Here is a 14165-nt window from a genome sequence, read left to right on the forward strand (position 1 = left end):
CTATAGCTTCTTACCGGTCATTGCCATCGCGATTGGTAACATCCCGTTGTATAAATACACGACGAATCTCACCCTAAGCCATCAGTCTTCTGGTGATTCCAGCATAAACATGGCTTGCAAGGTGAGAAATTAAATCCGCAACTCGCTTTATAAAGTAAACAACCAAAAAAAATAGTCAAAATTTTAATATAAATATTTATTATTTATCATTTCAGTTGATCGTAATTTTGGCAGTTGTTTTAACAGCAAATGCTGCTGTTGTCCCTGTAGCTCCTGCTGCTCAATTACTACAGCCAGCATCTGTAGCTGTACCAGCTAGATTTGAGGATTATGATGCGGTACCACAATACAGTTTTGCTTACGACGTCCAGGATGCACTGACTGGCGACTCAAAAGCTCAATATGAAACCCGTAATGGCGACATAGTCCAAGGGAGCTACAGTCTGATTGAGGCTGATGGAACCCGAAGGATTGTTGACTACACTGCGGATCCAGTTAATGGATTCAATGCAGTTGTAAGTCGGGAACCAGCAACATTTACCCTACCAGCAGTTCCAGCTGTCGAAATCGCTCCAGCGGTACCAGTTACTCCTGTCGCAGCACCAGTAGCACCGGTATCTCCCTTTGGATTCGGCCCGGGTCAAGTTATTCCCGGCGGACCCGGACCAACTCCAGCTCCAGCTGTTCCTGAAAGTGGACCAGATTCGGATGTCGAAGTTATTGACGCACGATCGGGGCCATTGAGAGCTCAAGCACGAGAGCAATCGCAAAATGATGAGTCCGGTCAACAAAGATTTTCTAGCCGCAGAATTGCTTCTGCTGACGCTAGACAAAACTCAGCTCCGTTGAGAGCTCAGGCAACTCGATTTTCACCAGAAGAACAGCGAGCTGCTCCTGAGACTAATGCACGCAATGCTGCTCCAGCCCCAGCTCCAGCTCCAGCTCCCGTCCAAGCTCGAGCACAAGTAGCAGCTCTGACTTATCCCGCTTACTCAGCTTACGCTGGTGCCTACTCATCACCATTCGCATTCACTGCTCCAGTTGCTGGTCTTACATACACAAACTTAAATTTCTAGATGTCATAATTTCAATTTATATAAATATTTTTGTACATATATTATATAACTGCAAGTATATGCATTTGCTGAATTACTCTGTCAATAAATCATTTGTAAGCTATTGTTAATTTTTGTGTCATTATTCATCAAAATTTACTTTTTTTCTCACACTGTAAAAAATCGGGAGTGATTACGGATTTTATTTAAATCCGCATTCACTCCAATTTGGAATTTTAATATTAAACTTAACTCCCTTTAGGAGTTAATTTCACTTTGAACCGGAGTTTAAAAATTAAAATAAACTTCCCTTTACAATGAATTTTACTCCAAGGGGAGTAAATAATTACACGATCTTCCGCTCTGCCGGATTTGATCCGCGTTCATTCTGAAAATTTTTTACAGTGTACGCTTACTCCTTTTTTATGGATATAAATTATTACACTGTAAAAAATCGGGAGTGAATTTCGATTACGGAATTTATTTACATCTCCGATTCGTAGTTTCGATATTAAAATAAACTCCCCTTCAAATTGAATTTTACTCCAAGGGGTTTAAATAAATAAACGGTCAAATTTTGTAAAGTGTACTCGTCATAAAATTAATTAAAGTATTTCCTGTAATTTAAGTGGTCTTACTAAAATACTCTTGTGACAAATTTTTTTTTTAATAGTCACCTATCGTAATCAATCTACCAAAACCAATAATCAATTTGGGTCGCTAACCGCCAGCTACAGTTCACGTAACACTTTAAGTGTGTTAAACTTTAAAGATCATTACATAAGTTACCTAAAAAAATGTGTATATGTATATGCATATATGTATATATGTGCTGAGCAAAGACACTGCACGGGTTGAATTCAGATCGACCATCCAGCGATTTCTACATCGCGTAACTTTGCGTTTTTGTTGATGGTTTATTATCATATAATGTCATTGAGGATTGCAGCTCTGTTTTTTTTAAACACATGCTGAAATCACAAGACATTGCTTATATCTATGGATAACAATAGGTACATTGTAGTCAATATACATAAGAATCGCGTTCGATACATTTTAAATTATCGAGAATTTATGATATGTATTTTGAATATTATGTTTAGGTTTCAAAAGTTTTTATCTGAGATCGGTATTTCATAATTTAAATTAAGTATTTACTTATAGATGTGATTATTGATAGCTTGAAAAAAGTGTGGGATTGATAAATTATCTGTAGAAATTTATTATTTAAAATATTGAGACAGTTTTTTAAATTTATTTTTCGCATAATAAAATTTTTTTCGAATTTAAAAAATAGCAAATCGTTCGCGGGTAAAATAATTCAAATTTATTAAGATCTCATAGATCGGATGTAGAATAATTTTTTTTAATATTAATAATTTGTAAATGTATTTAGATCTTTTAAAATCTGAAGATTTTGGTCAGTAGACTGGAATTTTTTTTTAGTCAAAATTTGAATTTTCGCGCTCGAAATTTGAATTTTTTAAATTTCGATCTACGTCAACTAAAATAAAATTCAGAGTCAATACCGAAGATCTGAATTATTTTTTTCTCTGGATACATAAATTTTTATTAAATCTGAGTTTATAAAATTTTTTCGTCTAAGTGAAGTTGCACAAAGTAAAGTTTGGACTACTGATAATTGTTTAATAATTATCTGAAAACTTAAAAAAATATTAATTTTTAAATAAAATAAATCATTAATGATTTTGATTAATAATGTCATATAGAAAAAAAAAATAAAAAATTTTAATTAATATCCTAATTTAACGAGTAACAAATTTCTCAGCACGAAATTGTGAAAAAAAATTTCGATTTAACCCTGCGTGTGTTTACGGGGTCTTTGAAAGAATAGTAAATTTAAAAAAAAAATCCGTTTTTCGATTATTCTTAAGTTTTTGTTAACAACAATTTTAAACTTCCGACTTTGGCAACTTCTGGGCCATGTATTAGACACTTTAGGAAGTAATCGAAAAATTTTTTTTGATTTTTTGAAAGCCTCGAAACTTTAAAAACTTGACTATTCTTTAAAAGACTCAGTGCACATGCCGTGAACTGAACAAAAAAATAAAATGAAATAAAGCAACAAAAAAGAAGCTCGAGTTATCTACCAATAAATTTTTTAAATGTCTAACATATTTTTGTAATCATAAATCTATAAGTTCACTAAACTAAAAATAAATAAATAAAACAAATATAATATTCAGTAAAAATTTATTTATAACAAAAAAAATTGACAAACAAAATTAACAAAAATGGAAACCATATTAGTATAAAACAAACATCAAAAATAACAATCATTAAAATACAGTAGTGGGTGCGACGGCATAATTGAATGGTCCAGAGTAAACTGGAGCAGAGAGTCTCGTAGCAACCGCACGTGGGAAACTTCTCGCAACAACTGGAGCTGCATATGGAGCAGCAACAAATGGAGCCGCGTAAGGCGAAGCGACAACTGGAGCTCTGTATTGCGCTGCAACAACTGGAGCTGCATATGGAGAAGCGACAACTGGCGCAGCGACTGGAGCCGCATATGGAGAAGCAACAACTGGTGCAGCGACTGGAGCCACAGGTGCGACAACTTTAGCAGCAACTGGAGCTGCTGGAATTGCTGTCTTAGCAACAACAGGAGCAACAGCAACTGCTGGTTCACGATTTACAACTGCATTAAATCCATTGACTGGATCAGCCGTGTAGTCAACAATTCTTCGGGTACCGTCAGCTTCAATTAAACTGTAGCTTCCTTGGACTATGTCTCCATTACGGGTTTCATACTGAGCCTTTGAGTCACCAGTCAGTGCATCCTGGACGTCGTAAGCAAAACTGTATTGTGGTACTGCATCAAAATCTTCAAGTTTAGCTAAAACTGGTGCAACTGGAGCTGCCGGTGCAACTGGAACTACTGCTGCTTTAACAGAGCCAACAGCTATCACCGCAGCAAAAAGAAAAACCTTAAACAAAAAAATAATATAGTTAATTTAATTGTTTTTAAACACTTACACTGTGAAAAAATATGATCCTCAAGTTAGAAGACAAGTAACAATTTTCGGATTTTTTTTTTTCATTTAAAAAAAAAAATAAAAATTTGCACATGTAGAAAATTTAAAAAACTTTAGGTGCAATTTCCCGACACATATTTTTTTTTATTGTTTTAAAAAAAAAATCCAATATTTTTACGTCAGCTAATTTTAGTTTCATAAAAAAATTGCGGAGTGAACCCGGATTAAATTCTGAGTGAATGCGGAGCGGATGACTGTTTATTTATTTAATCCCTCGGAGTGAAATTTACTCCAAAAGGGAGTTCATTTTAATATTAAAATCACTCCGGTGAAAAAACGAACTCGGTATGCGGAGTGATTTTTTTAAAACTCCGGAACTCCGAGTTACGGAGTGAATTCGGATTTAAATAAAATCCGTAATCACTCCGAATTAACTCCCAATTTTTTACAGAGTATTGATATTAATTAATTAACTTACTTTGTAAGCCATTATTAATTAATGATTTGAAAAGTCTACTGATCGCTGAGGATTTGTAGAGAAAACTGATACCACTTAAACAATTCGCTTGAATTTATATCCAAGAAGATGTCACAATGTTACATCAGCAATCTCACCTCCCGCCACTAAATTTATAATCAAAGCCTATAATACTGGTATTGGATATTGCAACTGCGATGAACATTTTTACGCTATTACTTTTCTTACTGTACACGACACCAAGGGTAGTTGACTAAGGCCACGTACAAAATGCGAAAACTATTGAGAAGGTCACGCCTATTGGCCTCAATTTATTTCATTATACATTCTGCTACTGTTTACTGTCTTTTTAAATAAAATCGTTATAATTTAAATTGTTACGCCTTTATTATTCAATATGTTAATCCCAGCCCGCAGTCACTTTATTTTTGATGGCCCATTTTGACACGTGTCCTTTTGTAAAATTTTCAAATAAAAATTCTCCCTTTAAATTTGAATTTTTTTAAACTTTACGCGGTCGATTTTCTTTCCTCCCCCTCCTTTTTTTTTTGAGGCATTTTATATACATAAGATTTTAAAAAAATATATATATAGGCGAATTATGTCATTGGCGCGAAATTCAAATTTTATTTAAAATTTTTAAGGAAATTGAACTTCGCCTTAAGAAATTTTCGCATTATGAATTGAAGACAAAAATTTTCTTGTACTTGACAAGAAATTTTATTTTTCTGTGTAAAAAATTTTATTTTTGAATGACAGCAAATTCAAAAATAATTTTCAACAAATATATAGCTGTCAAAATTTTCCTTTTCTCTCAACAATATAAATCTTACATAAAAAAAAAAAATAGTAAATCTAATAGCGGTAACATTGAGCAAGAAATTTAAAATTTATTTGAATAAATTAAGGCCATAAATTGTAACAAATAAGACTTGCTAAAAAAAGACAACATTGAACGTCAGTCATGAATGTGGACAGGTCTCATTCGAATTTCGGAGCATTGGTATGCAATTGCCGATGCTCTACACAACACGAAATACAAATATTAAATAAAGTTGCTTCACATTGGTTGACATTTTAAAAGAGGATGCGCATAACCACGACGAACCGTCAAATATTGTTTAACAAGAGTGGGGTAATTGGATATAAGATGAATGCTTTAGTACCTCAACAAAACAGTTGTCAGCCGCTTTTTGTCCCATCATATTTATATGAAAATGTTTTCCAAGGTATTAAATTTCGCGCTTCTTTTAATTACTAAATTATTCACTATAATTATTTTTTTTTTCCAGATTATTGCCTTCGTAAGTATCATCAGCATCTCAAGAGCAGCAGTGGTACCAGCAGCAGTGCCAGTGCTGGCTAAATTAGATGACTACGACCCTTATCCACAATACACATTCGCTTACGATGTGCAAGACGCCTTGACCGGTGATTCAAAGGCTCACTTTGAAACGCGTAATGGTGATATAGTACAGGGAAGTTACAGTCTAATTGAAGCTGATGGAACCCGAAGGATTGTTGACTACACTGCTGATCCAGTTAATGGATTTAATGCAGTCGTAAATCGTGAGCCAGCAGTTGCTGTTGCTCCTGTTGTTACTAAAACTATTCCAGCAGCTCCAGTCGTATCAGCAGCTCCAGTTTCTGCACCAATTGTGGCTTCTCCATATGCAGCTCCAGTCTCTGCACCAATTGTTGCTTCTTCATATGCAGCTCCAGTCTCTGCACCAATTGTTGCTTCTCCATATGCAGCTCCAGTTGCTGCGCGATTTGTTGCTACTCAATATGCAGCTCCAATTATTGCAAGAAATTTTTTACCGAAAATTTCTCCGCTAATAACAGCAAGAGCAAGTCCATTAGTATCAGCGCCTATTGTCGTAAGACAGCCTCAAATTATTAAGCCCGCTAGAATTGTGGGATCACCTGTTGCAGCAAAACAAACCTCAAGACCTGCTAAATATTCAAAAGTTAACAATAATAAGGTCGCACAGTTGTCCGCGCCGTTAACTTCTGCGGCAGCTGGTTACGTCTATTAAAAAAATTATCATGACAAATTAATTAATTGACAAATCGATTTATAATTAATTGTTGTATGCAAAATAAATTAGCAAATTATATGCAATCTACCTCAATAAAAAAAATAAAACTAGTTAATTAATAAATAAAAATGGTGTGTAATTGAAATGTATGTAAAAAAGTTTACGTATAACTAGACAATTATGCTCGTGTTTTTTTATTATGCAAGAAACGACTTTGCGGGATATGTTTACGAAAGAACAATGAGCTGGACATCGCGTAACCGAACCGACCTTCGAATACGAATCCTGCATGACAATTAACTTGATATAAAACAAGTTTATCACCATTTAAATATTTTAATACTCAAATATATCCATATATATTTTAACATACATGTACCATATTACCCCACTATATCCTGTGGAAAAATTAGTCCACTTAATCTCACTACAATAATAACACATTTTTATTATTATTGTTTATTTAATTAATTAATTTATTTAAATTACAAAATATATTTAATTCAGTCGCCACAAATATTATTTATATTCAACAAGTGTACGGGAAATTCTATGAAGGTCCGAGAAAGCTTTTACCATCTCCTTTTTTCTTCGAACTCAACGTGAAATCCATAATTGATCTACAATAAATAAATTTATTTAGATAACTTATTTTTTTTATTGAGATGTAACGAGAAATAAAATAATAAAATTTATACACTTGATCTTAGTGTCTGACCTGTTTAAATCTATTACTACTGCGCTTATAATAAAACACGTCAGCGCGTCTAATATATATACAAATATATGTATAGATATATTGGATCGCTTAATCACTTGTTCATATGATCGCAAATTTTTTTTTTACCTTTTCTGTAACATAAAGTACACATAAATTTAAGTTACATATACATATATAATATATATATATATATGTTTGTGTGCGTTAAAGTTAAGAGAGGCATCGCGTGATTTCGAGTGGCGTATGTCGTCACACAAAGAAAGCAATATGATTGTACAGTAGTGTAAGTAAAGTCCCACACACACATACATACGGGCGTATACTCATACTAATGTGTATATATATGTATATTGTGTACAGACAATCAAGTTTTGTTAGCAGGACGAAAATCATGGAATCGAGTTTTCGGTAAGGTTGTTGAGTCCGGGCGCGGTTGGGGCACAATATTTCGTAATAACGAGCTACTTCTCAACATTCGGACCACTATATAAAGTCTAAATCGAGCTACAGCCAGCATCAGTCATTCACCAGACATAAACACAGCAATGGCATTTAAAGTAAGTATTTATTTTATAATTTAAAAAAAAATACTATAGGGTAGAGGTGCCGTTTTTGGCCAGTTTTGGACACTTGAAAAATTTTAATAAAATATTTTGTAAAATACGCAATACCATAATTATTTTTTTTTAATTTCTTCAGAGATACTTTTATCCCACGATTAAAATGAAGATTTTATTTTACACTTTTTCATTAATTATTTAAAGGATTAAATGTCTAAAAATGGAGCCGTGGCCACAAATAGTACCTAAACCCTAATTATTTTAAGTGCAAATAGATTATTTTTTATACGGAAAAAAAAAAATTTTATTAGTATTTTTGTATCAATTTTGAACCAGCGCAATATTTTATTTCAAAATTTTAAATACAATTTAAAAACGTGAAAATCAAAATTTGTAATTTTATATATTAAAATTAATAAGTATCATTTATTTTATGTAAATGCAATAAAAATTACATATTTTAAAATTTTTACAGATTATTATTTTGACCACATTGGTGGCGATCGCAAGAGCGGGACTAATCCCAGCAACTCCAGTTGCTTATCATGCACAACCAGCGGCGTATGCTTATCATGCACAACCAGCAGCATATGCTTACCATGCGCAGCCAGCAACAGTTTCTTACCACGCACAGCCAGCAACAGTTTCTTACCACGCACAACCAGCAACAGTTTCATACCATGCACAGCCAGCAGCAGTAGCTTACCATGCACAGCCAGCAACAGTTGCCTACCATGCACAACCAGCTGTAGCTTACCATGCACAACCAGCCGTTGCTTACCATACACAGCCAGCTCTGGTTGCCCACAAAGCAATAAACGCCGAAGATGATGCCCACCCACAATACAGCTTCAACTACGACGTCCAAGACTCAACAACCGGTGACTTCAAGAGCCAACATGAAACCCGTGATGGTGACTCTGTCCACGGCAGCTACTCACTCCTTGAATCCGACGGAACCCGCAGAACTGTTGACTACACTGCTGATGACATCAACGGATTCAACGCCGTCGTCCGTAAAGAACCTGGTCAAGTTGCTGTCAAAGCTGTTCATGCTGCACCAGTAGTTCATGCTGCCCCCGTTGTTCATGCTGCCCCCATATACGAACAACCACAACTGTACCACTCTGCCCCTGCTTACGGTTACCATCATTAAATGCCATTCGTAGATTAATATTATTTTTATTCATTATTAATTTTTAGATGTCATAAAAATTTTAATAATAAATAATTATAATTGTAATAAATTTTTTAATAAATGAATTTTTAAATGAAAAAAAAAAAAAAACAAATTTTTTGTGTTTTACTTCTCCTTTTTAAAAATTAAAAATTGTAATTTAAAAATAGTGGAATAAGTTATGACAAGTTATTTTTGAATTTTTGTTAGAAAAGATAAATTATTAAAAAAAAATATTTCAAAAAAATGCACCGATAGCTTTTTTTATTTTCTACATGTGCATATTTTTAGTTTTTTTTTTTTTATTTCTCAAGTGTTCAATAATTTAATTCAAATATAAATTCAATATTAATACATTAAATATATGAATAAAGGAGGCACTAAATTAGTGGAAGAAAAAAAAATTCAAGAAATTTTTACGCAGATATTTATCTTGAGGTAACAATGGCTGAGGTGTTGGCTGTTATTTAAACTTTTATTTTTTTATGTCGAAAAGAAACTTCCTTTTGCGGATAACGAGTGAGATGTACTATTGATTGCACGAACGAGTTGCTGAGTTAAATAAAATAAGGATATAAAAATAAAAGTAATGATGAAGGTTCTGAATACCTTTTACAGACGTTTAAATGCTTACAATACAATAAGAATTACTTATTTATCACTCGTGGTAATTGGAAATTACTTTTATTTAACAACGTGAAATATTGGCTTGAGATATATTTTTTTATATATATATAACAAGAATCCAGACAATTTATTTATGGGGTTTTAATGACCTATCTTTAAATAAAATATTTGTACGTTGACTTCTATTTAATTTTTTTTTTATTGTAAATATTTAGTAGCAAAATTTTGGAGAAATTTTTTCGACAAAAATTGAAATAACCCTGATTAAAAAAAACAATTCAAATTGATTCGAAAAATGGAATTTTAATAAGCAATTAAAAATCATTTAAAACGATTTAAAATTAAAAAATCGAATACTTTTAAATCTACATTAAATCTACATCAATAATTAGATTGCTTAAAAAAAGATTCGAAAAATCAAATTGTATTGAATCGTTTCAAATCTCCCCGCAATGCAGAAATAAAATTATTGTTTGTCGATTCAAAACGATTCGAAAAATCTAGTCGTATTGAATCTTTTTGAATCGACAAATAATAATTTAATTTTTGCATCGCGGGGTAATTTGAAAAGATTTCCGAATTAAAAAAAAAAAAACGATTCAAAAAAAATTTCTTTTGATCGTTTTGAATACTTTTGAATCGATTTGATCTACATCGTTTTTAAACAGTACACGGAAAGAAAATTATGGCAGCGGTTCCCATAATTTTGTGAAATTTTTTCCTATACCATCATAGGAATTACGACCATAAATTATGGGAGCGGTTCCTATAATTATAGGAATGATTCCCATAATTATAGGAATAGTTCCTATAATGATGGGAATGATACCCATAACACTATAGGAATGATTCCTATAATTATAGGAATGGTTCCTATAATTTATAGGAATACTTTCTATAATATTATGGGAATCATTCCTATAATTTATTGGAATGGTTCCTATAATTTATAGGAACCATTCCCATAATATTATGGGAATGGTTCCTATAATAGTATGGGAACTATTCCCATAAAATTATGGGAATGATTCCCATAATGCAATTGGAATGGTTCCTATACCATTATGGGAATCATTCCCATAATATTATGGGAATAGTCCCCATACTATTATAGGAACCATTCCTATAATGTTATGGGAATGGTTCCCATATTATCATGAAAAAATTAATTTAAAGAAGTGAGGTAATCACTTCTACAATACACAGAAATATTATTAAACATAAAAACAAAAATTCAAGCATTGAAAAAAAAAATCGTATTTGGCAAAAAAACACTAAAATTTTTAATAAGAATTTTTTGTCAGCACAAAACATTCAAGAAAATTTAAATTTTGGGAAATTTCTACACTATTGTGCAAAAAAAAAATTTTATGATATTATAGGGATGGTTCCCATAACATTATGGGAATAGTTCCCATAATATTATAGGAATAGTTCATATACCAATATGGGAACCATTCCCATAATGGTATGGGAACTATTCTCATACTATTATGGGGATGGTTCCCATAATATATGGGAACCATTCCTAAAGTAGTATAGGTACTATTCCCATACCATTATGGGAACCATTCCCATAATGCATAGGAGAACTTCCCATAATTTTCTTTCCGTGTAAATGAAAATAAATCGTTTTGAATCGACGTAACCAAAAAGATTTAAAACGATTTAATTTTTCAAATATATCCAAATGCTTTTGAATCGACAAATAATAGTTGAATTTCTGGTTCGTTTTTGAAACGCCCAGGAGTTATTTTTGAAAAATTTTTTTTTCAAATATTTTGAGAAATTCTATTTATAACATTTTTGCTCTCAAATTGTATGAGAGATGATTCTTCTTATTTAAATATATATGAATATCAATCGGTATATTTATAAAATTTTGTTTAAAGAATCTTTTATTTCCAAAATTAAATTTTTTGTATTAACAGTAAAATTCTATTTATTTCAAATTATTTTCCAAAGCAGAAAATTCAAACAATAAATTTTAATCTACTAATTTTTTAAAAACAAAAAATGGAAACTCAATACTAAGTAACAAATAAGTGAAATAATTCAACAGAGGGAAAAAAAACAAACTTTTTAGTCAATAATCAGTCGTATTTATTTATCATGATACAAAAAAAAAAATTTATACAAAGCATTATTTAAATTAAAAGTATACGAGCAGACAGTCACAGTATCATCTATCGCGCAACAAATCAACGGCTAATTGGCACATAGTCCAGCCTACAACCTAGATATCATTGTCGACATTGGAATCGTAATCGTAGAAATTATCGACCTTCAGAAACTAAATATACACAATACCTATTACATACATACAAACATATATCTACATAAACCAGTCATGGATATCGAAAAAAAAAATAAAAAATCAAAGTTGCATTACAAATTACTCTATTAAAGTAAAAAGAAAAGAAAGCAACTTTATTGAACTGACTGGTGAACTGACCGCTCGTTACTTCCTATACAACCGGACACAAACGTCCTTGAAAATCGGTATCGGTGTACGTTCACAAATTTCCTACATCTCACAATTCAGTCATCATTACGAAAAATAAAATTACCAGTCTTTTTATAAGACTTCTTGTGTTTCGCTACCATTTGAAGTTAAAAAAAAAAAAAACTTACAAAAGTTCTTATTCAAAAGGATTAAAAATTACTTTGAGATGTGTCTTGATATTTACCGTTTATTAAGTCGTCAGTTCAAAAATTTTTTAGAAAGAGTAAGAGAACAGAGGGGTAGAGTAACTGATGTGAGAAATGTAAGGATGTGGGGCCGCATAAGCAGCAGCGACTGGTGTTGCTAATTTGGCGAAAGCTGGTGCTCCATAAGATACCGCTGGAGTTGCTACTTTAGCGATTGGTGCAGCGTAAGCTGCAGCATAGGCTGGAGCAGCTGCGTAAGCTGGAGCTGGTGCGTAAGCATGAGCAGCGTAAGTTGCAGCAACTGGTGTTGCGATTTTGGCAATTGGTGCTCCGTAAGCTATAGCTGGAGTTGCAATTTTAGCGATGGGTGCTCCGTAAGCTACTGCTGGAGTTGCAATTTTAGCAACAGGCGCTGCAGCGAGAGCTAATTTTGTTGTTGGTTCCTTGTGGACGACAGCATTGAATCCATTGATCGCGTCAGCAGTGTAGTCAACAGTTCTACGGGAACCATCAGCTTCAAGAAGCGAGTAGCTGCCTTGGACAGAGTCACCATCGCGGGATTCATGGTGGCTCTTGAAGTCACCAGTTGTTGAGTCTTGGACATCGTACGAGTAGCTGTACTGTGGATGAGGATCGTAACTGTCTTCAGAAGCTTTAGCTAAAACTGGTGTCGCAACTTTAGCTATTGCGGGGGCTGCGAACGCTGCAGGTGCTGCGTAAGCCAACGGCGCATGGTAACTTGCTGGTATGAATCCAGCATTTGCTGCTGCTACCAAAACCAAGAAACTGATGAACTAAAAAAATTTATAAAAAAAAAATTATTATCAGAATATGAAAATTTTTGAAATTTGTTTAGAAATATTTTTACTATGGTAATTAGAGTCCGTCTTACCCTGAATGCCATTTTTAAGTCTTGTTGCTGTTTCGGACGATGAGTCTGATACTGAATTGTTGATGGGGACTTCAAGTATTTATACGAAACTGAAATGCATCCACCAGTTTAACTTGCTATCGAAATGCATCGTTAAGTGGTGGTAAAAAATACTGATGTGACGTAACGTAACCTACCACAGTGGTGAATATATATTACAACTTCTTACTTCGTGGCTGGGCTGCTCTACCGGGTTTACGGCTTCATGTATACATATATGTGTAAATAACTATATATATTTAAATACTAAATTCGTTACCACCTGAATGAGCAGAAGGCTGGTCAGTAATCGTCCATATGAGTGAGATAAATATATATGTGCATTAAATTTTAAAATAAATAATATAAGACATGAGGGCGATTCCGATGCGATGAAACGAGAGATGCACTTTTACTTTCACCGAATAAAACCAGGGCTTGCTCTCTGGAGTAACCGCGCCCAATGTCAAGACAGTATGCATAATGTAATTGACGATTATAAATAAAATATATATACATTTATACCCTGAAGGTTCAACCGGACACTTGTAAATGCCAGACATTTTAAATTTATCATTTTTGCTTTTATTGATAATTTTTTTTTTTGCTAAATCTCCTATAGAATTTTTTAGTGCCATAAAATTCTGACGGTCATGTTGATAAAAAAATTAAACAACGATTTAATTGTAAATTTAATTGTAATTGCCCTTATAAATAAAAGGATTATTCACGATATATTTTATGGTACATATTATATGTATATATATATTATTTTTAGTAATACTATGCTCGACAATTTAATTCCCGTGTAATCAGTTTGTTTCAGATGTCATTTATTTCTTCTCAGCCTTATTCTTTATCTTCTTTCATTTCCATTAAACATTTTATTTCTTCCATCAGTTAACTCTCAATGGTTTAACTTCATGGTCATTCTTTGATCATGG

At 32.8% G+C, this 14165-nt stretch overlaps 4 protein-coding genes across 4 annotated transcripts; 2 read left to right on the forward strand and 2 right to left on the reverse strand.

Moving 5' to 3' along the window:
• The first annotated feature begins 26 nt into the window (after positions 1-26).
• Positions 27-7173, forward strand: LOC130663236 (uncharacterized). The gene is made up of 5 exons (XM_057462357.1): positions 27-121; positions 216-1067; positions 3427-3627; positions 5696-5761; positions 5825-7173. Exons 1-5 carry the CDS (start codon positions 110-112, stop codon positions 6569-6571), a joined length of 1878 nt encoding a protein of 625 aa, XP_057318340.1. The 5' UTR covers positions 27-109; the 3' UTR covers positions 6572-7173.
• On the reverse strand, positions 3318-4590 carry LOC130678604 (larval cuticle protein A3A-like). The gene is made up of 2 exons (XM_057485930.1): positions 4533-4590; positions 3318-4006 (listed from the first exon to the last, which is right to left on the reverse strand). Exons 1-2 carry the CDS (start codon positions 4542-4544, stop codon positions 3356-3358), a joined length of 663 nt encoding a protein of 220 aa, XP_057341913.1. The 5' UTR covers positions 4545-4590; the 3' UTR covers positions 3318-3355.
• Positions 7174-7725: 552 nt separating the features above from the next.
• On the forward strand, positions 7726-9040 carry LOC130678603 (cuticle protein-like). The gene is made up of 2 exons (XM_057485929.1): positions 7726-7852; positions 8331-9040. The coding sequence occupies exons 1-2, from the start codon at positions 7841-7843 to the stop codon at positions 9009-9011; spliced, it is 693 nt and encodes a 230-aa protein (XP_057341912.1). The 5' UTR covers positions 7726-7840; the 3' UTR covers positions 9012-9040.
• Positions 9041-11738: 2698 nt separating this feature from the next.
• LOC130678602 (larval cuticle protein A3A-like) lies at positions 11739-13353 on the reverse strand. Its single transcript, XM_057485928.1, has 2 exons — positions 13204-13353; positions 11739-13105 (listed from the first exon to the last, which is right to left on the reverse strand). Exons 1-2 carry the CDS (start codon positions 13213-13215, stop codon positions 12380-12382), a joined length of 738 nt encoding a protein of 245 aa, XP_057341911.1. The 5' UTR covers positions 13216-13353; the 3' UTR covers positions 11739-12379.
• Positions 13354-14165: the final 812 nt, after the last annotated feature.

This window comes from Microplitis mediator, chromosome 2, assembly GCF_029852145.1.
Source record: "Microplitis mediator isolate UGA2020A chromosome 2, iyMicMedi2.1, whole genome shotgun sequence".
Taxonomy (NCBI): domain Eukaryota; kingdom Metazoa; phylum Arthropoda; class Insecta; order Hymenoptera; family Braconidae; genus Microplitis; species Microplitis mediator.

What these genes read in the sequence shown, in the direction of transcription:
- LOC130663236 (XM_057462357.1), top strand. An exon ending in TGCAGCGACTGGAGCCACAG is followed by an intron (nt 3,628 to 5,695) that starts GTGCGACAACTT and finishes TGAATGCTTTAG; the next exon opens with TACCTCAACAAAACAGTTGT. An exon ending in ATATGAAAATGTTTTCCAAG is followed by an intron (nt 5,762 to 5,824) that starts GTATTAAATTTC and finishes TTTTTTTTCCAG; the next exon opens with ATTATTGCCTTCGTAAGTAT.